This window comes from Trichogramma pretiosum, unplaced genomic scaffold (assembly GCF_000599845.2).
Source record: "Trichogramma pretiosum strain Unisexual culture from Peru unplaced genomic scaffold, Tpre_2.0 scaffold65, whole genome shotgun sequence".
NCBI lineage: Eukaryota > Metazoa > Arthropoda > Insecta > Hymenoptera > Trichogrammatidae > Trichogramma > Trichogramma pretiosum.
The window spans coordinates 687,546-712,677 of NW_019641689.1; the positions used below are offsets into that span (position 1 = coordinate 687,546).

Sequence of the window (25,132 nt, forward strand, 5' to 3'; positions counted from 1 at the left end):
TTTCTGAAATTAAACTAAAACGATCGGATAAGTGCACGCTCGTACTCATAATTAACCAGAATAACATGAAATTGAAAAAGGGATTAATTCGTCGAGAGTTAAAATCAACTTTTTAAAGTAGAGGATTTAGTAGGAGATGGATGCTGATCAAAGCTTTTAAATTAAAGAAAATATTTTTTCTTTTCATGTAATTCTCACTATCATGTGCTTTTTTAACACTTCTTTGTAATTACAATAAATTGCAATGAAACTTGTTGTTAGGCCAGTACTGTATTTTTTGAATAAATTATGAAATTTAAGTAATAATAGGAAATGTATTAAACAGTATAAATGGAATTTTCGACATTGTAAATATTATTGCGACTGCAGTTCAAGAGATTAAATTCTCTTACAAAATAATTTTTTTACAAATATTTATAAATACGATAATTTTATTGAAACGTTTGCTAGCTTTTACAATTGGAAAAACAAGAGTATTACTATACTTATTTTGTTTTGCCATATTTTTCGAAATAAAATTAGAAATTAAAATTTATAAAATTTCTAAAAAGATATTCTAACGATAAGATGTTAAAATTGAGTAAATGAAGCTTTTTTTGTTTTATTAGAACTGATGTATTTAAAATAAATTAAAAAATGGAATTAAAATAGCTCGATTTGATTGATACGTAAATGAGAATTAATTTAAAAATACAAGTGAACAATAAAAGTTTGCGTTCCATCCGAATAGTCAAAGAGAGTTGCGACTAGCGCGATAACGGTTGAATAAACGTGTCGTATCTAAATCCGGTGCGAAGTTTTGTTTTGAAAAATAATAATTCCTAGAAAATTGGCTCGACCACTCGAGAGCTGCATTCAATCAGTCGGATGCTCTCCATAAGTGCACACCAAGTTGGAGATATAGAGTAATTTCATTTCCTTAAAAAAGCGCGCCCAGGCTAAAAACAGCAGCAGCAGCAGCAGCCGCAGCGGCGCACATACGAAGAGAGCTGTCAGGCACGTACGTTATATAGAAAAGCTCCTCGGTAAACGGGCACACGGCAGCAGCACGGCATGTACGCGAAATTCGTGTGCGGCAGCAGGTACTCTTTGATATGAAATATCAGAAAAGCTCAAAGTATGTATACGTGTAGGTAGAGTTGGCGGCGGTGAACAGTGGCGCGGATTATTCTATAGGTTTATGTAGATGCAGAAGCGTATGGTCTGTTTAGCCTAGCGCAAGGGAGCTAAATTGATGAGTACGTGCTCTTGTAGGTAAAGTAGTGGAGCATCGAGCTGGAGCGAGTGAGAGAGAGAGAGAAAGAAGAAAGAGGAGAAAAAGGAGGAGGTGGACGAGGAGGGAGGAGGAGAAAAAGGTTGTGCAGAGCGCATGGGCAATAGGAGTAGCTAGCTAGCTAGCCGCACAGGAGCTTGCAGCAGGCAGCTCGGCTTGGCGAGCGCGCGCGCGTCAGAGGGCGAAGGGGGAGTCGCGCCCGAGAGAGAGAGAGAGACAGAGAGCAAAGCAGCTTGCAAGTTGCACCCGGCACGGCACAGCCAGCAGCAGCGAGTCGCGCGCCAGAGAAAAACCGAGGCGGCAGTGGAGTACAGAGCACAGAGCAGCACCACAGACGGAGCGCGCATCAGCAGCACGACTGCAAGAGCCGAAACTCAAACTCGACGCCTGCCGTCGCGCACACGTTCTCTCTCTCTCTCTCTCTCTCTCTCTCTCTCTCTCTCTCTCTCTCGATCCTCGTCTCGCGCGCGCGCTCCATCCTATACCGTTGCTACCGCCGCTGCTCCCTGTGTATACATGATACGCGCTACAACACCACGGCGGACCTGTAATTGCGCGTGTTCGCATTACGCGTTCGCCTCCTTGGCTTTGCTCTGAATTTTGATTCGCGTGCAGCAGCAGCAGCAGCAGCAGTCTCCTCGTGCGCGTCGTCGTATAAGCTGCTCTTCTTTGGCGAGTACGACTAAGAAAAGAAAACATCAAAAGGAAATTAAGGAAAAAAGAAAAACTGTTCAGTGTCGACGATCATCATCGTCGTCGTCGTCGTCGTCATCGCCAGTGTCCAGTTCGAGAGTGTACTCTCGCATTAGCACAGTTTTGGTGGGCCAATTTTTGTTTACTCACACACAGAGACACGCGTTGTTGTTGCCTGCCTGCCTGCCTGCCTGCGGATCCGGGGTGGCAGAGCTCCATCAGCGCGCGCCCGCTACCTGTTGACCCGCAGAGCTCCTCGTTTATAGCCGTGCGTGTTGCCTGTGCCTGCCTGTACCTGCCTGCCTGCCTGGCGTTCCACATAGCCAGCGCTGCTGCAGCGGCCCCTCAGGTCAGACGCGCAGGTGAGTCGAGCTATAGCTGTATTATATACACCTGCACTATACTCTATGTGCACTATGTGCACTCGCGCTTTTATACTGCACACACGGCCGAGAGCTAAACCAGCCTTATCTTTATTACTTGTATATACCCGTGTTCGCTCGCTCTCGTTCATGTTTTTTGCAGCTCTTACCGATAATAAATGTCCGCAACCAACTCTCGTTCGAGCAAATTACTTACACTTTTCTCTTTTGCTTTTTTTTTCGTTTCTTTTTCTGTGTGTTCTTTTTAACGCAGTCAGCGCGATGAAATCGAATTTTTTTTTGCCCAACGTGTTCGCAGCGAGAACGCGTGGATAGCGAATTCGGAGCAAATCCTGTCGTATAATACCTAAGAGTATATTTAATATCTATATACTTACATCTGAGATTAAGGAAAAGACGCCACTCCATTAACGGCTCTCATCCAATATCATCCAGTCGTATAACGCAAGATTTAACATTTATTTCACTCTTTTTTCATCGCTTAAAATGAGTACATTTTTTTCAACGTACTTGATCATAACTTTTTAAGTATCTAATTTTTTTTTTTAATGAGTTTGAACGAATGGCTTTTAGCGTAAAATACATATCTAAATTTTTAATCATCTAAATTTAGTGCATACGTACATTTTTTATACTTTTTTAATCAATTTTTATCTTAAAATTGAATTCAGAAAATAATGATAAGGCACTGAATTTTCCAAAAATATACTCTTACTGAAATCTTATTGAAAAATTAGATTAACTTTGGGAAATATCAATTGTAAAATGGAGCAAAAGCACGCTTACGTATAAATATGCAAATGAACGGTACGAACTAAACGTAAAGTCAATAAACTACGAAACATAAAATAGAATAAGCCGCTTCGACTGTTCATAAATCAATAACGCAAATACTTTCGCAATGATAAAGATCATCGCATCAAAAATCAAAGTTTTTTTTTTTGCAGAACGGACGTGCTCGCCCTAAATAAAATCTCTGTTGTCCCTATATGAATTTCGCTAAAAAGAATAAAGAGTTTGCATATTCTTTTTTATCCGAAAATAAAGAGAGAAAGAAAAATATCTCGACCGAGAGCACGAAACTTCCACGCGCTCAAAATTTACACGCATATTCAATGGAAAACCTTGCTTTCGAAATTTCGATCAAGCTCGAAATTTATTCCATATATTTACATATTTATTTAACTTTGAATCAACGCGTACCCTTCGGTTTTTTTTATAAAAAAGTTCATACTCGTACAAATTGTTAAATAAATTCGAGTGGGACAATTGTAATTTTTCTTTGAAAAATTCACATTTTGTAACTTATACCATCTAAACGTAATTGCCACCTTTTGCTGAAGAATCGTGTTTTACAACTTCATAGGGGCGTGAAAGTACACGCCTATTTTCCAAACTTTTGCCTCAACTGACAATTTACAGAAGTAACACTTAATATATGTAAACTACTAATTCGGTATTCTAGCTCACTTCGCAACTATGTTTAGTTTCTTACCGAAAAATTGTTAATGCAACTAGCACGAAGAAACTATTTTGGTTATAATTGTCATGTTCTTTAGTATATATATCGTAAAGAAAGAAAAATTTAATTGAACCGCAGATTAAAATTTTTTTCAATTCTTGATAAAATTTGCCACGTAACTAATGCGACGTAGCAGCATTTTGATATAAAATTTCAAGAATTTCAATATTTGTCTGACCCAACCGATGATATGCACATTCTGAATTTGCCGTTAAATGTGTGCATGATTGTACATTATACTCTTTTCTTTGTGCTTTTAAAATTTTTCATCGTAACGACGGTCTCTGGTTCAGGTTCGCAGTTTTACATTTGTTTTGTTTTTTTGAATTTTTTTTTTCAAATGAGTAATTTCGCTCATTGTGGAAATCAGACACACAAGCGCTTCGGGATATAGGATCTAATTTCCAGAAGCATCAAAATTCCACACAATGCTCGGCGGGTGAATGTATATAGAAGCTGCTGCACTGTCAGCAATACAAAGCAGCGGAAAAATCTCGAGGAACAACAGCAGCAGCAGTAGTAGTAGTAGCGACGAGCTATTTTTCCTCGGTGACAGCACAGAAAGTGCGAGTCAAGGCAAAAACGCGTGGCAAGGGTGCGTGTATCATATAGCCGTATATATATTTATATAAGTATGAAATATATATATATAGCACCCGACTTTTGCGGCGAAAACATAATTATGCGCGATAACTGCGTGACATTCAGAACCTCCTGCTTTTAGATTTGATTTAACTCGGCTGCGACGTAATACGTACGTGCAAAATTGAAAGGCGCATCGAAAATAGACGCGTATCATTTAATTTGTTCAGTAAACGTATTCGAATCTTGTAAAAAATCTGCCTCACGCTCATTATTTTTTCACTTACAAATTTGAAAATGTATCTCATTTCGTTGTGGTTTAATAATATTTGTTGTCTCCTTTGTGTAAATAATAACGGTCAATGTGTGCTGTGCTATCAAGTTGCTTACACTATATCTCTCTATTCAATTTAGGTAGTACGAGAAGACCTTGAAATATAAACTATATGTATATCACATGCATAGAAGCTAATCTATTACTAATTACTTGAGTTCATATTATCAACCTTAACTGCAGATTAACAGTTTCCAAACCGTAGCGAAGATAATTCGTAATCTTGTTCAACATGAAACGCGTTAACTGCTTCATTGTGATCGGGTTGTCAAATCTGTATACTTGATTTATCATTTAAAGACGAAAATTCATCACTTCTCGATTTCTTTGTAAAAGGATAGCATATTTTTTTAGTTTTATCCCAAATATTTATAATTGAGGGGGGAAATTGAATACGTAGCAATGAATTTATAACTTAAAAAAAAGTTTTAAGGCTTGTAACCACGAAAGTTTAGTTCAGCGTATTGGTACAATCAGTGCTACTGACTGTGATTGGCATCACAGCATATAATTTGCTAAATTGATGCGGTTTCGTTAAATAGACCAATGGCAATCGTTATAATAATCAATTAATCGTTTAATACATTTCAATCAATTAACTTATAATGTTTTCGTAAGCGCATAGATCATTGGCTATTTAGGAAACAAAAGATCAGCTGAAAATAATAACCAATTTACCATCAATTGATCAATTGATGTCGAATTTGAAAACTAAAGCTTTTTTACAATCTTTATTATTGACTAAATGATTATTTAATTCAAGGAAATCGAAAAATTTAATAAAATTGTTTGGAGTTATCAGAACGTTTTTTTAAATAACTACAATACAACTCTTTAGCATGAAAAAATTATTGAAATCTATGAAGTATTTGCTCAGTATCAAGAAATTAATTTGAACGATTCAATACAACATGATATCCTTCATTCTGCATGACTTCAATTATTGTACAATATATTAAACTGATTTATTTCATATTAAATCATATCTCGATAATGGTATTACGAATTAAATACTGTAATTTTACTTTAATAATCATAGAAAGCGACGCAAAATGTACGCAAAAATCACTTTCTTTGTCAATTTTGTACGAAACATCGAATGAATTACTCATATTAATCTTGGATTCATTCATAATGTATAATATTGAATAGTAAATATCCCAAGAAATGATCATAAAATCAGCCTCAATCAGCACGGTAATTCTTTGTCTAGCAATAAATTGATTGCTGTACTTCGTGGCTCTGTACATCGAGGCCGAGGAATTTTCTTTTATTACATTCTCTTCATTTGTCGTGACATCTTATCGATAAATACGATATTTTATTATACTATGTAATATTATGTAATATTATGTGCATGAACGTACACATTGTCATTATCGATTATGATAAAATTTAAGGATAAGCCATACGTAGGGACAATCGTTGAAGTTATCATAAAAATGTATCTTTTCATGAATATCAGAAGGTTTATAATTTGCTTCGTGTATCCAACATCTTTAATCTAATTTTTATTCTTTTTGCCCAAAATGTGTATTGCGAAGGAGAGATGTACCGAGTAACCGACGGAAACTCGTTCAGCTTATAATCCTTTAACGTATTACATTATAAACTCCGGCCTCTGAATGAAAGTCACGACAACGATGGCTAATGAATTAATTTAAGGACTAACAAGGGGCTTAATTATTTATCATTTTTCAATTACAGTATTAGGCTGTAAAAGTAAAAAACATGTTTTTTTTCAATAACACAAATGATAACTTTTTTCAATAGCCTATTTGAAAGTATTTTGTCAAGTTAGATACTTAGAAACAATTGAGTACAATAATAATGAGGGTATTGGTCATCAACGCAAGCTATACTCATATGTAAGCTAACTGTCGTAGAAATCCAAGATCAAGCATTCAGCTAAAGGAGCCTATGTAGTTTCATTTTGTATCTAACTTGACAAAATACTTTCAAATAGGCTATTGAAAAGGCTTATCATTTGTGTTATTGAAAAAAAACATTTTTTTTAACTTTTATAGCCTAGTACTGTAATCGAAAAATGATAAATAATTTAGCCCCCTGTTAGCCCTTAAACGAAATTAACCCCTAATGGTCGTGGTTATTGTGCACAGTGTTTGCTCTGGATTCCCATCTAGGTTAGTCTAAAACATTTTCTGCAAGGCTCTAGAATTTGGGCGCCTTTGAGCGTACATTCATTACGCTCAGCTTTTCTACTGCACAAGTACATCAATTACTATCTAATATCCGAACAACTGAAATCCGAGCTTTTTCCAAACGAAAAAGCTTGACAGTCAAATTATTCCCTCGCGTACGTGCTTCTGGTAATTGAAATTCTTGTAGCTACACGCGGCTCTTATCAAAATCCCTTGATTCGCTATCAAATTCTTTGCAGCTAACATTTCATTGTACAATAAATAATGTATCTGTAAAAAAGATCACATTTTATCGAGTAAATGTAAATAAATTTTTCTGAATAAGTCATTTATAAGAACAGACGACGAAAATTGCTTCATTATTCTTGACAAGTGATGCAGCTCTCGTTTTAGTCAGCCCGGCGACGTTTTTTAAATTTTCATTCTGTCGTAACTTATTTGTTGCTTCAACGTGATAGTTTTAGTTCGTGTTCACACCGATAAACTTTTTTTTACTTTTTTTTCTGCAACGTTTTCGAAACATCCATAAAACCCTCTCGTCGCTGTCGGTTTTGTTTAAGTATTATATCTACCTGCTCGTATCACTCTGCAGATTAATTAATCTGTTTTTAATCAACTTAACGAGAACAATTCAATCGCCCGAGGCTCAGTTTTTGAGGTTTTAATAATATACAATGTGTTGACTTATATTAGATTTATTATCATTCATTTCTTAAATTCATTTCTCAATTAGTGCATACGACATTTATTATAGCACTTTGATCAGTCGACCGTCAATCATTGGCGTCAATAAAGTACCCGAGCAAGGAGGTGGTAAATTGGAAGCAGTTACAACTCTCAATTTGTCATATTTTTTACATCTTTAGAATTATTTAATTACTTTCGCGTTCGTTTCATTCGTCAATAAGCAAATAAATGCTACATTGAACTGATTGTCAATAGCCATCGACGGCAGAGCCTGTAGGTACGTCATATAATGCAATCTATTCAATATTGAAAGTGCAACAATTATGGGAACCCAAGCACTGCGTTTAATATGAAAATCTTGCCAGTTGGTAGATCATAAAGTATGCCATGCTCGCATTGTGAACTGAAAATAACTCGACTAAATAACCTATTCGCTGAAAGCACTGCACTGCAAAGCTTCTCTCCTGGGACGAATTCAAATGTATCGAAGTATAATTTATATCAAATAGTTTCATGCTGAACGTTCATTTTTATGCGTACACCTTTGGAATTTACTACGGAATTAAAAAGTGATCTATACATTAATATTATTTTTTTTCTTTTTAAAACGGAAATGTGCTGAATGCACGTCAAACAAGTAATTGGAAATCAATAGGACTCGTTACAACTGTGGCACCGATGACAATACTCGAAATTGACAATCGGAACGAAATTTATTATGCAACGAATCTTTTGAAAGCAATATAATCGGATAAAATGAGCGGCGCGCTCGTTACCCGTACTCGAAACAATAAAATTGTCGCAAAAATCCTCCCCGAAACCCGCCGACAGGTGTTATCTCGCCACGTTCACGTTTGATTGACGTAAAGGAATGACGCACACACACACACACACACACACACATACATACACAAGTATATTTGCCATAGGAAATGGCGCAATCGAACACGTTATTTCCGCTCAAGTTGCCCTAATGCAACGACTAATTCGGTGAAAGGTGCGAGGGAACATCAACCTCTGCGAGTTCGGCAATCGCTTTTATAACGAGTGAGGCTGCGAAAGGTTAACACGTTTGGTGTTTACGTGAAACGATTCGGCTGGTGATAGTATATTTCTCAACGGGTGCACATATGGTTTTTTAGCAAAACGAGGGATTATAGCACGAGCCGAAGGCGAGTGCTGTAACGAGTTTTGTTAAAAAACCATATCTGCACCAGTTTGAGATACTATTTTTTCCTACGAGAGCCTAAAATTAGCGGCAAAGTTGCGTATTTTAGGTTAGAGTGGGAAAAAATACTTTTTCGATACTTCGATTTCATTTGAGCTCTAAAAATATTTTTTTAAACATGATTGAAAATTAATATGAATATGAATAGCAAAATAAACTTATTAATTTAGTAGACACGTTACAAACTCGAAAATTAACATGTAAATTTATTTACGTTATAAATAGTGAACCATTGATTTTATTAATATTTGCATTATAGAAAATAATACTGATTAGAACAAGGACAATGATACGAGCATTTGCACGTTGGTAAAAGGATAGATCACGTCTGATGAATCTGACACTCAAAGGAAACGACTATGCTATAAACCAATTTGTTGTACGGTGCTAATTCTTATCAGCATGAGTGAAATAATCAGCGTGGGTGTTTTCCATTAGTACCTCGTTTATCTCTGAGATAACGAAATTAATTAAAATAATGTTTAAATACTTTGTATTATCCTTTGTAGCTGTACAGAAGGTTGAAATGTTATTCCATAAAACATCAAGTTCATTTGTGGTAAATTTTCCTCGTTAAAACCTCAATCCAAAGCATACGTCATTCATATTTTTACATCAAGTTGTAGTTGAATAAGCAAAGGTAATCATAATCACACAAGCTTATGAAACACGGAAAAAAATTGTCTAGAATTTTGAATAAAAATTTTGGTTTTCATTTCCACACAAAACGCATTTTACCTAATCGTAAAACGAATCTCATTCAGTCCATAATAAATGATAAAATAAAAATCTTGATCTACACAAGTATCCTTTATCTGATTTTATTTATGAGAATATCGCATTTTGTAGAAATATTTTTATTCGTGTCCTGAAATTTTTTTACTACGATTCTTGAACCATAATTATTTAATGGGATTTGTTATGATGTACTCTTAAGCATAATTGAATAAAATAAGATATTATTTTATTTGCTCAAGACTCGAGATAATCTGGCGAGAAAAAAATTTCCTGAGCAAATAAATATCCAACTCGATTTAGAAAAAAAAATTGGCAATATCCTTATCAATTCGTGGCATGCCCTGCAGCCACATCATATAATGTCGGTACAATGGCGCTTAAATCTCTACAGAAACCAAGGTCCTCTCAAAGAAATTGAGTCTGCCGTCTACACGCAAGAGTAAATCGAAAACTGCTGTTGCTGTTACTGACTTACCAATATATTTGATCCTGAAAGAATCACACGCACTCCTAAATACGTGTCTTTTAAGCTTACAAAATCTATCTTGGTGAAATATTAGAAATATTTTTTAAAGCATCTTTCAAAATACGTCAATAGTATATCTATCCAGAGGTTTTAATGATATCAGACAGCGTCAAGTTAATCGTAATAATTTGGATAAAAGTTTAATATCAATCTAGATATAATGATTCTTCATATTGGATTCTTCTTTGTTTTTTAGATTATTCTGAAAAAAATTTTATTTTTATTTTTATTAAAACGTCCTCCAAAACAGATGCTCGTATGAAATATGAAATCTTCAAAAGTGTATTAAAATGACAGTGGTTCTTGTGGGTGAAGCTCTTGTAGCGCTTTAGGCGACTTCAAGAGCCATTATATTAAACACTAGTGTTACAGACTCACCCTTTTTTCTCATATACAGCTGTTGCGTTTTCTTCAAAACGAGTATCCTTGAAAGGTTCTGACACTTTATAAGCTCTCATAAATTATCAAGTGTGCTCATTAGAATTTTTTTCGTGTTTGCGTTAATACTCCAATTGAATAGAAGCTATTTATTTTATTTGAATTTTCATCTGAACGTCAAGAGTATTGCTTTGTGGTTGTGGAAAATCGATAGAAGGTTTGAAAAGTTAAATTGATGATACTTTGGCCTCGATTCAGAACATATAATGTAATAATTGAATGACTATCATAATAGTTGTTGAATATTATTCATGGTCTGCCACCTGTCTTTGTCTAAGTATGAATATATGTTTATTAATTTATTCAATTGATCATCCATCGTGAATGATGAAATTACTCTTAATGTAATGTGACATCATCGACTGAATTTTTTTGATTCTATAGTAATTTTTTGCTTTTAAAATAAGAAATGATATTTATATTACAACTGTTATAGCTCTTCAAGAATTTCAGCAATCTTCAGGTAGTTTCTAATTCAGGAACCAATTTTTACCTATTTTCTTTGTCAGAATAAGAGAAAGAAAAAATCCATCTAAAGCCTTAGGCGATCAATTATTGAATCTTCACAAAAAGAATAATCAATCTTAAGATTGGACTGATACCATTATAACTCAGTCTTTGCTCGTCATAAAGCGATGCTCGAAGATCGCATTTGTCGTGCTGTTTTAATTTATTACGCAATGAATCCTGAGGCTCGCCTACTTGTTTTTAAAATATTACTTGTACATTTACGTGGTGAGTTTGGTCTCTTAACAAAACACTATAATGCACGCAATGGCACTATGAGCAGCTGCTTTCAACTTTATTGATAATCGATACTTTCGAATCTAGAATCTTGTACTCTTGAGTGCGCGAACGCTAAGACACAAGTATTATAGTTTTATTATTTTTATGAGCCAAAGTTGGTGTGCGTATTACCTCACATATTGTTGGCAAAAAAATCTACAGAAGTTATTCACTTTTCGTTTTAAATGAAGTTTTCGAGACTTCTTTCAATACTAAATGATGAAGCACTTGAACATTATACTCGAAGAATCCCTGAAACTCAATAAACTCCGCTTTACAAATGTAAAAAGATTTTATTTCTAAATAAAATCATATTTTTCAGATTTTCAAATTTAATGATATTAAAGAAAAATTAATTCCAAAAAGCAAAAAAAGATTTTCGGTTGATAAAAAAATTAAACGATTTTAGAGAAAACGGATATAAAGTGCCATTATTAAACCTTGAATGATTACACGGAGATAGCGTGGATTTCGATAAAGTGAATGGTAAAATCCAGAGTGAAACAGCTAAGCAATTTAAAATATTTAAATTATTTTAGTACGTAGTTCAAATGGAAATAAAAATAAAATTGGCTGTTAGCTGACTTTTAAATAGGTAGGATAAAATCAAATATGCAGAACTTATTACTGGAACTTTTCCTATATCTAATCCTTTTTAAAACAGCTTTAGTATACATTTAACTTGATCCAAATAAATTGTGTAGTAAGTTAGCAATAAATAATTGTTTACCATTGACTATGCTATATAACATAATATTTTTGTTCGTTATATTTTTAATCATACAACTTTTTTTAAAAAGTTTACATAAAATACCGAAATCAGAGTAAAAATGAACATTTTTTACTTAACTGTACAATTTCTGTCTAAGTTTTTGTAGAGTCTTACACATTTCTTCCTCAAGAAAAAAGGGTTATAGCATTGAATTGTAACTTACCTTAATTCTAAACCAGTTTAGTTTTTGATTAATTCACAGGCATCCGATTTTTTGAATAGTATTCCTATAAGTTTAATTTACAAAAATTAAAATAATTCCAAAAATCAAATTGATAATTACCTTCTATTAATTCAGGTAATATAAAATCATAAGAATGTTCTTTGAATTGAATATAATAATCTATTACAAATTGAAAGTCTATGAAAAGGTTTGCCAATCACGCCCAAATTCAGTATGTAAATCATTCGTATTTTCTCTGACTCCTTTGTATCGTGAATCGCAGACATGAGATTGAAAAAAAATTCAAATTTACTTTCTTTAATGCGCACAAAATTTTCTTCGATCTCTTGAATGTATAAGCTTACTTTAGTATGAAAAATTATTATACTTCGTGATAAGTTCGTGTCAAAAAATGTATTGTGTTAACATTACTGAAACTTTATAACAATAAAAATTATAATATGATTTAGTAATAATTGAAATTTAAAGCGCATGATTTTACAAGTCAATCATACAGCTCATTTTACAATATTACATTCAATTTTACTTATAAAATGTATGAAAAACTTTATTTATGAAAGAGTCATTAACAAAGTCTTGCCTTTAAAGATTCCTGATATTGTTAAAAGTTAAATAAAATTTAAGTTACCAATTAAAAGTTTCTTCTATTTCGAGCATAATTACGAAACCTTAAAAGCTTTCTATTAAAAATCCTATATATTTTACGTATGATATTTTACGTATGATGACGTTAATCGCATCAATAAATGCTTTAATATCATTTTTGAAAAACAAAAAAACTATAGTTACTTTGAAGATGCTGATGATCATACATCTGCACTTCTTTATTTCTTAAAATTGAATTTAATCAATAACTCGTTATTTTATTATGCTCGGTTGTGCACAAAGTTTTTTTTTATTATTTAGCTTAATCTTACTATAGGTGTCACCACTTTTTGTGCGTCATTTTACTCAAGGATATTTTTTTACTTGTGGAACATCGAAAGTAGTTCACTTCAACGCCATTTTTCATAATATTTCTTCTCAATTTTAAACTTTATCCAATTTTCAAATTTAATCAGGAAAAAATGATTTTGCTGACTTTCGAATATTATATGAAAACTTTTCAATTCTTTATTGCTATTTGATGTTAATATTCTATCAAAATATTATTTACTTGACAAAACCTTTTATAAAATCTCAAACATAGACCACTACAGATGTGTCCAAGGAATTACCTTACAGATAGATGAGAAGCCTTCTAAAAAAACAACAACATAAAACGTTGTCACTTCTTTGTTGCAAAACAATCGTGCTTTTGAAAGCTAATGAATTAACTGGCATTTTCACGTTTTGAATTGCAAAGTATAAAGCACATCAACGATGCGGGAGCGTTTCCCATTTCCGACAAGTTCAATTAAAAATAAAGTCACAGCACGCTCTTTGTAAACGCATTATTTTCGTAACTAGTGTCAATTATCATCACATATAGTTTATTTTAAAATGTAAATTGAAAATAAATGACTGAAAACACCCGCGTTAATAATGAACACTTTCATTTAAAAGTAATACGTTATTAAACAGCTTTAGAATGAAAAAAAAACACACTGAATAGCAGCATACATATAAATAAGCGTAGACGGTTATGCTTTTACTTCACTCCGCAAGCTTGAAAAAATTTTTCACGCTCCTGAAAAAAAAATTTCATCCGCAGTCAAGCAATCTCGGTACAGCCAAAAAAATATACGCGTCGAATTTTAATTTAACTGATATTTTTCAAAAGTAAAGCCAGCTGCGCCATTTCGGTATCCAATATAAAAAGGAACGTTGATCGATGATAAAAGAGCGCTGCTACTCGTAAAAATAGTAGTCTCTTGCCGGGGGATTTTTATTTTTTTATTTTTACTGAAAAAGACAAAATGTCGTGCAGAAAAGATGCTAGATGCAGTAGATAGCAGATGGTGCCGTGCCGATGATGATTAAGATTAGACCATGAGAGGGGGAGGAGCCGAGAAAAAGTTTCGGAAAGACGGATGAAAATTCGAGTGGGCAAAAGGGGGAGCAGTAGAGATAGCTGCTTGCTATACCTACGATGCTCCATTATACAGGTCACCGGTACATTGTGCGCACGAGACAAGAGGGAGACTATACACAAGCTTATTTAGTGGTGCGCAGGTAGAGAGAGAGAGAGAGAGAGAGAGCGGAGAGCCGCGAAAAAGAATCAAAGTAGTAGCAGTCGAGACGACGACTAGTGGCGTGAGACGATCAAGCGCAGCACAAAAGAGCGAAGAATGGAAAAGAAAGTCGAGTAGCGCGCGCGTCGCGATCAACGAACGGGCTTGTACCTATTTAGATTGCTCCAGGTCGTCGTTCTACTTGTAACACATATAGAGAAAAGTCTTTCGCGCTCGTAGAACGCTGAGCTTCTGCACAGTCTCCCTCTTTTTCTCATTCTCTCTGTCTATATGTATTAGCTTCCAACGTCTGCGAGCTTGTGTTGGCGTACGAATATTTCATGCAACGAGCTTGTCTCTCTCTTTCTCTCTCTTTCCTTCTCCCTTTCTTGGTTTATGCTTTATTGCTGGCGTAAGCCCAGTTTGAGTATAATACGGTCTCGATATTTCCTTCAGACACTCGCTCTAAGCTAAAATAGTGTCTTGTTTAAACAAAAAATAATAAATTTTTCATTTTTGTATACAAAACTCCAAATAATCCTGATAATGATCCTCTAGAATTTTGTGTAAATTTCCCCTGAATAGACACTACGTTTTAATAAATGACCACTAATATTAACTAACTAAACCTCTATTATTAATAAATAAATTATATTAACTATAATTCTTCTATTTAAGCTAGTAAAAAGATAATGTGTCGAGGCCAACATACATACTGACATTTGTTGGTAATTCAAAGTAGTTTCCAAATATGTACCCAAATTTTCTTACGATGTCTGATTCTAAATATCACTTTCGAGCCTATCACATAGCTTCCTCTATGAAGAAGCAATATTCCAATATAAGATATTGAACCGCTTGACCAATAATAAAAATAGTTTAAATTCTTGAAAATCTTTTAGAAAGCTGTGAGAGCCTAAAACATATCAAAACTTCATACATCTCATAACTTAAAACATCTCAAACGCACACTCCTAAGTACATGACGTACTCGAGCCAATACAAAATTGGCTATTCAGTCAACTGAAACTGTTTCTGAATAAAAATATATAATTAAACTACAGATAAGTTAGGCGAAATGGCATCATTTTTTTCTAGTAGTTGTCTTTTCTCTTCGACCTCAAAAATTGAAAGTATTTGTTATATAGCTCAATTTTTTGTAATTTGTTTTTTTTAAAGTCGTAATTGTGAAGGCCTTACATTAATTAAATATTGGTATTTGAAAAACATCATTCTTCAAATGCGTTGCTTGAAGTTGTAACTTGACATTATTGAATAGAAAAAAACACTATAAGATATATTTGTTAATTTCCTTTCGTTTATTAATTATTTATTTTTGTTATAATTATAGTTACCATCAATTTGCGTATTTAGTTTAATAAATTCAAATGTGACGTGACAAAGATAATACCGGGAGACAACAAAGCTAACTATCGAAGTAATCGAATGTGGTTTTCACATAAGAGCTTCTGATATACGAACTATCACTTCTACATCGAAATTTAATCGTGAAAAACCAAAAATTCATAAAGGCGCACATTGTGAAAATGAAAACTGTGCAACGGCCTTGCAAGTGTAATTTTCGTGCAAGTCGATATACAGCAAGAGATAACAGTACTACGCGCAGAGGCGCCTGAAGTTCCAGAGGTGATCGACAAAGCTTTCAAGCTAGAATATTCCGTAGGGATTCGGCACTCCATTCTTGTAAGACATTGGACCATTATCTATGCATAAAATACTGACACAGTGGGTATTTGCTTTGATTTATAAGCTAATTATGCGCACGTACATCGCTAAACAATTCGCTCCATTCCATGTACGTGTACGGAGGCTCAAAGCATGAGCTCAAAACTATTGTCAAGCTATCGCACCCACTCTATAATAAGTCTAGTTGTCTGAGATATCTATCTACATCGATCATCAAAGTTCTCAATGACAAGACATTGAACAAATACCCTAAATTTGCACAGCCAACAGCCACTAGATATTATTTCGAAATGCTTACTGCGTCGAAGAATAGTCAGACTACACGATTCTATTGGGTAAATTTTAGAGCCAAAAATTTAGAAACTAATGCGTGCAGTATCAGGATTTCTAATAGTATACGTTTAGAGGTCATTTTTCATTTTTAAACTATTTGAATTTATTTCGCGAGTGAGCGTTATAAAAACTTTGCCACGAAAAGTTTCTAAAGCGAGTCATTTTCGGTATAAGAAAAGACAAATTCAAAAGTATCTAAGAGTTGGAATAGGTATGCAACTTTCCAAGTATCATCGTTTTTAGAATTTTGTCACAATTCAGAAATAAAATTTTTCTCGCGAGAGTCAAGCCAACTCGTTTATCGTGTTTTCTTTGCTTTATTTATATGCATACATATCGTGTATGCAACTCGGATTTAAAAGTTACAACAGCTGTGCGAACTTGCAGGTGCACACACGCGTAATGATTTACGATCTCGATTCCTTTTTTTTCTTTTTTTTATTGATTTTTTTTTCATCGGCATGCGTGTATCGTCCTATTCTGCGAGGTGTTTTTCATTGATACGGGCAGAACGCCACTATGGAAAAAGAGAGAGAGAGAGAGAGAGGCGAAGAGAAACTGATTTGAAGTGTTCGGAAGTAAACCGACTGCAGCGTACATGATATATAATTGAGTTATGTGTGTTTCGCGGAAAAAGCACTATAGGCGAGAGGGGGAAATTGATGCAGTTGCGTGAGTCATTCATTTGGCTTTTCCCCCTTTTCTGACATGCTCCTCTGTCTGTCACTTTTCCGAGTTATATTTACAATATACGCGCGCTGTATGCCGTACAAGTTGTGTGTTTGCTATACAACGCTTATATGCACATAAAGCACGCGGGGCTAGTTAAATGTTGACGCTAGAGCAGAGCCAAGTTGAAACCGCATTCACACTTTTATGCACGTCGTTAATTTATATATAGTTGGCGAACGTGTGCAGGCGCGATTTGTATTTGTGTATCGCGTGTAAGTGCGTACACACACATATAGCTTGTAGCCGAGTGAAAACACAGATGGAAAGGTGGTTAAGCAAGTTTACAAATTGCGCGCGCGCGGCGTGAATATATACATTGGAAATGGTCGCGATACGGCAAGTTTGCTCGCGATATGAAAGGGTTTCTCGGTCGCAGGTGCAATTTACCACACGCACGCGGCGGCCCACGACTATCATCCGCAACGATGTGCACGGTGTGGCGCGCTTACATCAAAGTTGAACGGTAATTGTTCGTACGTCCGTTTTCTGTGTGTGTGCTTCTCAGAGGGGAGGCTGGCGGCATAATATGTACCCGAAGAAGAAGAAGAAGAAAGACGCGTAATCCTATCCTCGGCCCATAACATTGACTGCGAACGCAGCTCGTAGAGCAGTCGAGGCGCGAGCTTTTTTCACGAGCTTTTTTCGCGAGCTTTTTTCGCAAGCTTTTTTCGCGAGCGCAGCAGCAGCTGCGTCGTGCGTGACCACAATAAACCGCAGGTACCGCTGCCGCCGGAGCTATAACGACCATAGTTATGCAGTGCATCAAGGACGCGGCGCGCGTTTGGCAGCGCGCGGCTACGTATCACTGCGGCATGGACATCGCCGAGCGAGCGACGTCCTCCTCGCTGTAGTCTCTCTCTCTCTCTCTCTCTCTCTTCTCGTCTTATATACACGATTCGCATGTGCTACATGGCTAGCTGCTGCTGCTGAGCCGCAACTAGGTCAAACGGGGAATCACCACCCTCCGACGTAGAGTTTACGGCGTACACGCGCCTCGCATGTGCACCTTCTGTGTGTGTGTGTGTGTGTGTGTGTGTGTGTGTGTGTGTGTGTGTGTGTGCAGCCGCTGTAGGAGCGTATTGTGGCTACATGCGACTGAGTGGGTGTGTGTACGCAGCTGCAATTCTACGAGTAGCATGAGGCATCACGCTAGAGAGTAACGTGCGCCTGACACACCAGGAGCTTTGCGAGATATATACAGAGCTCCTGTGCACGTTGCCATCCGCGCTTAGTCGCTCTCTCTCTCTCTCTCTCTCTCTCTCTCTCTCTCTCTCTCCAAGCTAGACGTTATTTCACTTTTCATTAAGCTTTTGTGCATACATACACGTATGATACCTCGAATAGCGGCACACAACGTCCTATACATATATGTATAATTAAATGTATCATGATTATGTACTCACGCGCTCGTGCTCGGCAACGAAACCGTCTTTTGCTGTTTGTTGGCCCATTCGCTCTCTGCTGCTGCTGCGTGAGACGTAACGCGTGCAACAGTCCCCCCCGTTGAAAATACCTTAATCCGAACTTTGCTGCTTTGCGTATTATGCTACTCTTACTTTGCCTGGCGCGCCGTCGCGTCCTTGCTCCGTGCTGATTATTTTCAACTTGTACCTCGAGCTAATTATTTTCTTCGCGAGTTTTATGCAAATAATTCATCCCCCTTTCTCCATTGTATCCGTGTTTCTCTTGTTTCGAGTCTCGTGCTATTTGGTACGCTAAAAACACACACACAGGTGCACAGCACATACTCGTGCTGTGAGGTCTTTCGAGCTTCTCGCTGAAATATTACATTGCACAAGAATGCAAAAAAAATGTATGCTCCACTCCTACCGTATGAAAAAAAATATTTCAGCAATTTTCCTACATATATACTCGTACGAACGTTCAACATACTTTTCAAATGAGATGCGTTCGCGTAACATTTTATTTTACTTCAGCGATATTACCGGATTTTTTATTTCGAATTATTGTTTTATCGTAACGCTCAATTTTCATACTTCAGTATACGCTACTAATGACGAAATTAACGAATTCCTCGAAATGAACTCCAATATTATATATGAATTACAACTGATTGCGAAGCGTGCGAAAATTAAACTGTAATGAGATGGAATAACTTTGCATAATTCAACGGGAATACAAAAATGTTTGCCCGATGTATCGTCGGCGTGCGCTGTGAGCACACTGAAATTTAATTAGCGTGTTTTTAGCTGACATCATTTACTTCGAAAATACGCTTCGGTCTCCTTTTTTTCAAATTAACTCTGCACGGGAATTGACGAGGCAAGAAATTTTACTGTACCCAGAATACTACCCTCCTGCAATATTATACTGATATCCATTTGATGTATCACTGTACTTGTATTAAAAACAAGCAAAAAATAAAAAAGTAAAGTATTCGAACTAAATTTAACGATTTATAATATGTTAGCGTCAAAAATAAAATTTTACTAAATACATTTTTGATCATCAATAGGACTTGAACCAATCATTTTTATTTTAAGAGATAAACTAATACCGGTCGAGGCTTCAATTAGAAATGAATGAAACGATGAGATATCATAAATAAAATTAACTTTTCAAAAAAGCAATATATATTCTTAGAAATCAACCTCGCACTAACATAGAATCACAGCAGTAAACAATGAAATTTTCATGCTTTAAAATTACAATATTAAATTCGTTATAGCGCTATTTTTAATTATAGTAAATGAACTCGCCTTTCTTTCCAACTCAAAACTTCAATTTTGTAAAAATATTTTATATGTACAACATCTAAATATTAAAACATCTTCTCTCAATGATAATCCAAACGCGAATGCATTATGAGCTCATTACATTTGGCCAACTATTCCATTATAAGCTTTATTAAATCCCTTATTGTTATTAAAATTTAGGATTAAAATTTTTGAAAATAAATTGAGTTTCTTAAGATATTGTATGAAATTACGAAATTGTTCTCATTTTTATTTGCCATAATTTGAAAGCCATTATACATCGAATAAAATCTTAAAGTTATATACTTCTTCATTTACAGCACCTGAAAGAGCGGATAATGATGGGACGTTTTCCGCTCAAAAGGCGACTAAGTTTGCAACCATCATCCGTGAGAAACAATCCAGATGACGATCACAGACATTCTAGGTGAGCTCGACATGAACAATTTCATACGTTTTTTTTCGAAAATCATTTTTTAAAATTTAAAAACTATAAAACATATAGAAACATTAAAGCTGTTGCTGTTGAATAGACACTATCTTCCTTTTTTTTAGTTAGTTAAAAAGCTATTTAGTAGAAAAACCAGAATACACGTTTGGAAATATTTACTGTTGCACAGGCGGTGATGCTCCTTTCATTTAGTTTTTATAGTTTAAACATTTGAACGAGTCAAGATTGATTTTACTCTTGAATGTCAAGCGGTTCAAACAACGACGTTACTATTCAGATTACGATCAATCCATAAAGAGCAAATGAAATTAATGGAGCAGATACTCTATCTCAAACTTATTTTGACACTCACTGGTTAAACAAAAATAAACTCATTGCCAATTTATCAACATTTTATTAACTATTATAAGATTCTACGAAGTGCAGAATTTATCGACTTAAACATGTTAATGGTATTCAAGTGTTTTGAGTTTATAGTTATATGTAAGTGGATCCAAGATTGATTTTATCAAACGAAAGGAATTATAAGCCCATGAAATATATACGTAGATATCATCTAATGCGAATGTGAGCTAATATGTTCCAAATGGTTTTTTATGAATCAACACAAATGAGATTCGCAATCTTAAGACGCACAGACGAAACGTATACACATTTAATATATTTTAATAAAACATATTAAAAGTCATATTTCAAGTCTTAGTTAGAGATGAAAGAACTCTTAAAATAAGCGTGTTGTTATTTTTCTATTCTCATCTTTTCCGATGCGTATCAGCGAGGAAAGAAATTAAATTTATCGAACTTCCAAGTCGTCAGAGAATTTCATTATAAATGACGTAGCACTTCAAGTTCACTTATTATCCTTTAGTTCAACAAAAAAAAAACAATATCTATCGGATAATCACTGATCCTTTGGAACAGTGGGCCAATCAATAAATAGCATACAATTTTATTAATTTTAGAAAGTTCGGGTACAAGAGAAAATAAACTATTAACTTGTGTTTACAGTAGGAGTAGTCAACGTGGCGAATCGGCAGCAAACGGTGGAAAGCCAATCAAAGTGATAGTACTGGGACTCGCGAAAGTTGGCAAAACCGCATTGATCTATCAATTTCTGTACAATCAAATTCCAGACAAATACAAAGCAACCGTCGACGACACGCACAAGGCTACATTCAACGCGGCGAAGGATAAAAAAATTGCCTTTGAAATTCTCGACACATCTGGCTCCCTTGAATTTCCAGCAATGCTTGATCTCTCCATTAAGCAGTATGATGTTTTCGTCCTCGTCTACGACGCTAGCGAGCCGAGCACTTTTAAAAAAGTCAAAGAGCTTCGTGAGCAAATTATGCGCACCAAAGATAAAGCTCCAATTGTCGTTGTGGCCAACAAAATAGATATTTGTGAAGATAAAGAAAAGGTTTGTGTATAGACATTTATTATCTCATTTTACTAAAAATAATATCATTTTTTGTTGAGATGATATTCTTGTTATACTTATTGATGATAATGAAAGAAACGCGTCTTGTGAAAATATAATGTTGTTAATCCTGATTCAGTGATTTAGTTTATCGATTTATTCGGTATTTTAATTTGTTTGAGGATCGTCTCGCAAAGCATGGTAAACATATTATATAAACTTATAAATTATAAGGGTTAGTTACATTGGATAACATTATGAATCAACCAATTGTTAATTTTTTTTTTTACTACTGATTAAATTCATTCAGAATATTAAGTTTATTAACTAGATATAAAAACAACTTGTTTTTACTAATAATATTTAATACAATTTTCGAGTTAAAAATATAATCTAAAACTAATAAGGTTTTAATCTTCAAGAAATATTTCGGAAACATGAACTAATTGTATAAAAAGTTAAATTTCAACTTCGGCCAAGTATTGATTCTATTGATTGTAGTAGATTGTTAGATCTAAGTATTGATTGATTTAAAAAAATTTTTACAGGAGGAAATAAAAGAAAATGAAAATATTGTTACAAAAGAGTGGGGTCATGGTTTTGTAAATACTTCGGCAAAGGAGAATAAGAATACCTGGAATGTATTCCAGGAATTATTGAAGCAAGCCAACATCGAATATGATCTACGGCCAGCCTTGAATAAGCGACGTCAGTCATTGCCACCCCCTCAACATAATTCGCGAGCGAGTATAGCTCAAGTCTCTCTAACGCAAGCTCAGCTGCAGCACCTCGAAAAAATTCGCGAAAATTCTGATAGAGGCGCCGACAAAGGTCGTAATTCGTGTAGTGTTTCGTAAAGTTTTTCAAATCGAAATGAAAATCTTCATCCTCAATCCTATTGAATGTTACCCATGCAAGAGTAACTTTTGACAGATAATTAACGTGCAATCATGTGTCGTTTTAGTGACTTCATCGGCATGTTAATCTCATTTCAACTTTACCTATTTCCAAACAATTGAACATTTTATCTGAATGATATTGACAAATGTATTATTCTTCAGATACAATATTAATCCTAAAACAACGTCTCTTTCGAAACGTTCGTCGGTATTTTGTTAAAATTAGGCGTACAAAATTACATATAATCGAATTTGATTGATAAATAAATACTGATTCTTTTTTTTATATCATAATTGCTGTATTATTTGAATGAATTTTGATTCACACCTAGAATAAATGGACGAATCATTTTCATTTTTAAACTGAATTTATTTTAAATCACGAAAAAAATTTAATTTAAAACTATGGCCTTTTGATTGAATTATGTTTGATTGAATCACCTATGTCATATTATTGGATTAAAATACTAAAAGAAAAAGAAAGCTTAAAACGTAAGTCCTCAAAAAAATCCGATGTAGAAAAGTATAACGATCGCAAGTCATAAAAATTTTAATTTTAATTGTTATTTCAATAATAATAAATAAATATATTTATTACTTGTATTTGATGAATAATTTTATGCTTATTAGTTTAATTTCTCTATAAAATATAAAATATCTCGATAAATTCGATAAAATATTTGTTAAAAAAAGTCTATAATATCCCTTGCCCGTTGCACTATTTTTACTTATTCTGAAAAAATCTATAAAATATTTCGTTATTCATTTTTATTAATTCCAACCCAATTGACCCTTTGAACGAAAATATTCAATACACGCGATATAAGAAGTACAATATATATTTAATATAAAAATAAAAATTATTTTATAATAGAGCGATTACTAACTTAAAATGTTATAGAATTAATTCTAAACACAGTAATGTTCCTCTTTAAAATTAAAATCATATTTAAATCCATCTAAAATTAATATTTTTAACGAAATTTGTGATTCTTCATCGACATTTCGTAATTAATCATTCATAGATACAATTCAAAATAAAATAAAATATTTCTTATACTCAATAACTATTTTTCATTTAATATGAAGATACAATTAAACATTTATGTGTAATTCAAGTATATTGCTTGTTTTCAATATAGTTGAATTAAATTAAAAACAAAAAAAATTAAGAAATTATTGCAATAAATTGAGAACAATTTTACAGATAATGAACCTTTTTTCGTAAAAACATACTTAAAAGACTTAAGTATAAATACTGCAACAAATAACAAGAAAAAAAATGACCAAAACATTGATTAGAATTAATAATAAACTACTCAATTATTCTATTAAGAAAATAATTGTATTCAGTCAAGGAACGCCCCTCATAATGTCAGAACTACAGTTATACGTTCTTTTCATGTACATCATAATTTTGTCGCTAATTATTTTTATAAATACAATATTATTTCATAAAATCGAAATTTGAAAAATACCCAATCAAAATTAAAATCAAACTTATTCAAAATAAATTTTAAGTTGTCCTCTTAGGAAATGGTTTGAGGGCTATCAATAAAATAATTTTGAAATTAAAGATACTAATTTAAATCATGTCCTAATTAATTGCCTCATGATGTTGAAAATATTTAAAACAATTAAATAAACATTAAACGATTTTCTTACAGATATGATCATACGAACAACATATTTTTTAGTAAAACAGAGTCTTTCCATAACGTTTTCAATGTACTGTTGGCTGTAAAAAAATTTTTTAACGTATTAAAAAATAAAAACATGCAAAAAGCTTGATAATACCAATTAAATCAAACCATTTAAAAAGATACCATAATCAGGTTAAAATGATTATTTTCCAACCTATTTTTTCAAATTCCCACTGATTATTTCTTATTTTGTTTTCTAGTAATCCAAATAGCATATTAGAAAATATTAAGTGGGAATCACATAAAACGTGTTTGAAAATTTCCAGTTTTGCGTAGGGTCGGTGCTTTCTTAATACTGATTGGTAAGTGGAAATCAAAAAATAATTTAATCAAACGTAGTTATTATATGGATTTCAAATAAAACTGTAAATAAAAACACTTCAAAACTCTAAGACTATCAAATGATCTCACAAAAATGAAAAAGAAGCTGGACTTCTTCAAGTGTCTTCAATAATAACTAATTTATATTTTTTCATAAAGATATTCACATGCACTTTGATCACCATCATCGAATTTTGTATAAAAGGTATGGATTTATGTGAGACCAGTTTACATCTTGAAATGTAATTTCTTGATTTTTTCGTGAAAAACGTATGTGTGATACATTTTCGAGTTGCAGTAGTTGATGTGATAACGATTTCATTTTACCTTTCCGACAAAAACCTCATTTAAAAATTGTTGTATAATGTATATATTATAAGTACTAAAA

At 33.8% G+C, this 25,132-nt stretch overlaps 1 protein-coding gene across 1 annotated transcript; it reads left to right on the forward strand.

Annotated features, from left to right (window-relative positions):
* The first annotated feature begins 976 nt into the window (after positions 1-976).
* Positions 977-23,317, forward strand: LOC106651051 (ras-related protein Rap-2c). Its single transcript, XM_014369384.2, has 4 exons — positions 977-2,328; positions 20,271-20,377; positions 21,410-21,821; positions 22,370-23,317. Exons 2-4 carry the CDS (start codon positions 20,289-20,291, stop codon positions 22,676-22,678), a joined length of 810 nt encoding a protein of 269 aa, XP_014224870.1. The 5' UTR covers positions 977-2,328; positions 20,271-20,288; the 3' UTR covers positions 22,679-23,317.
* The last annotated feature ends 1,815 nt before the right edge of the window (positions 23,318-25,132 follow it).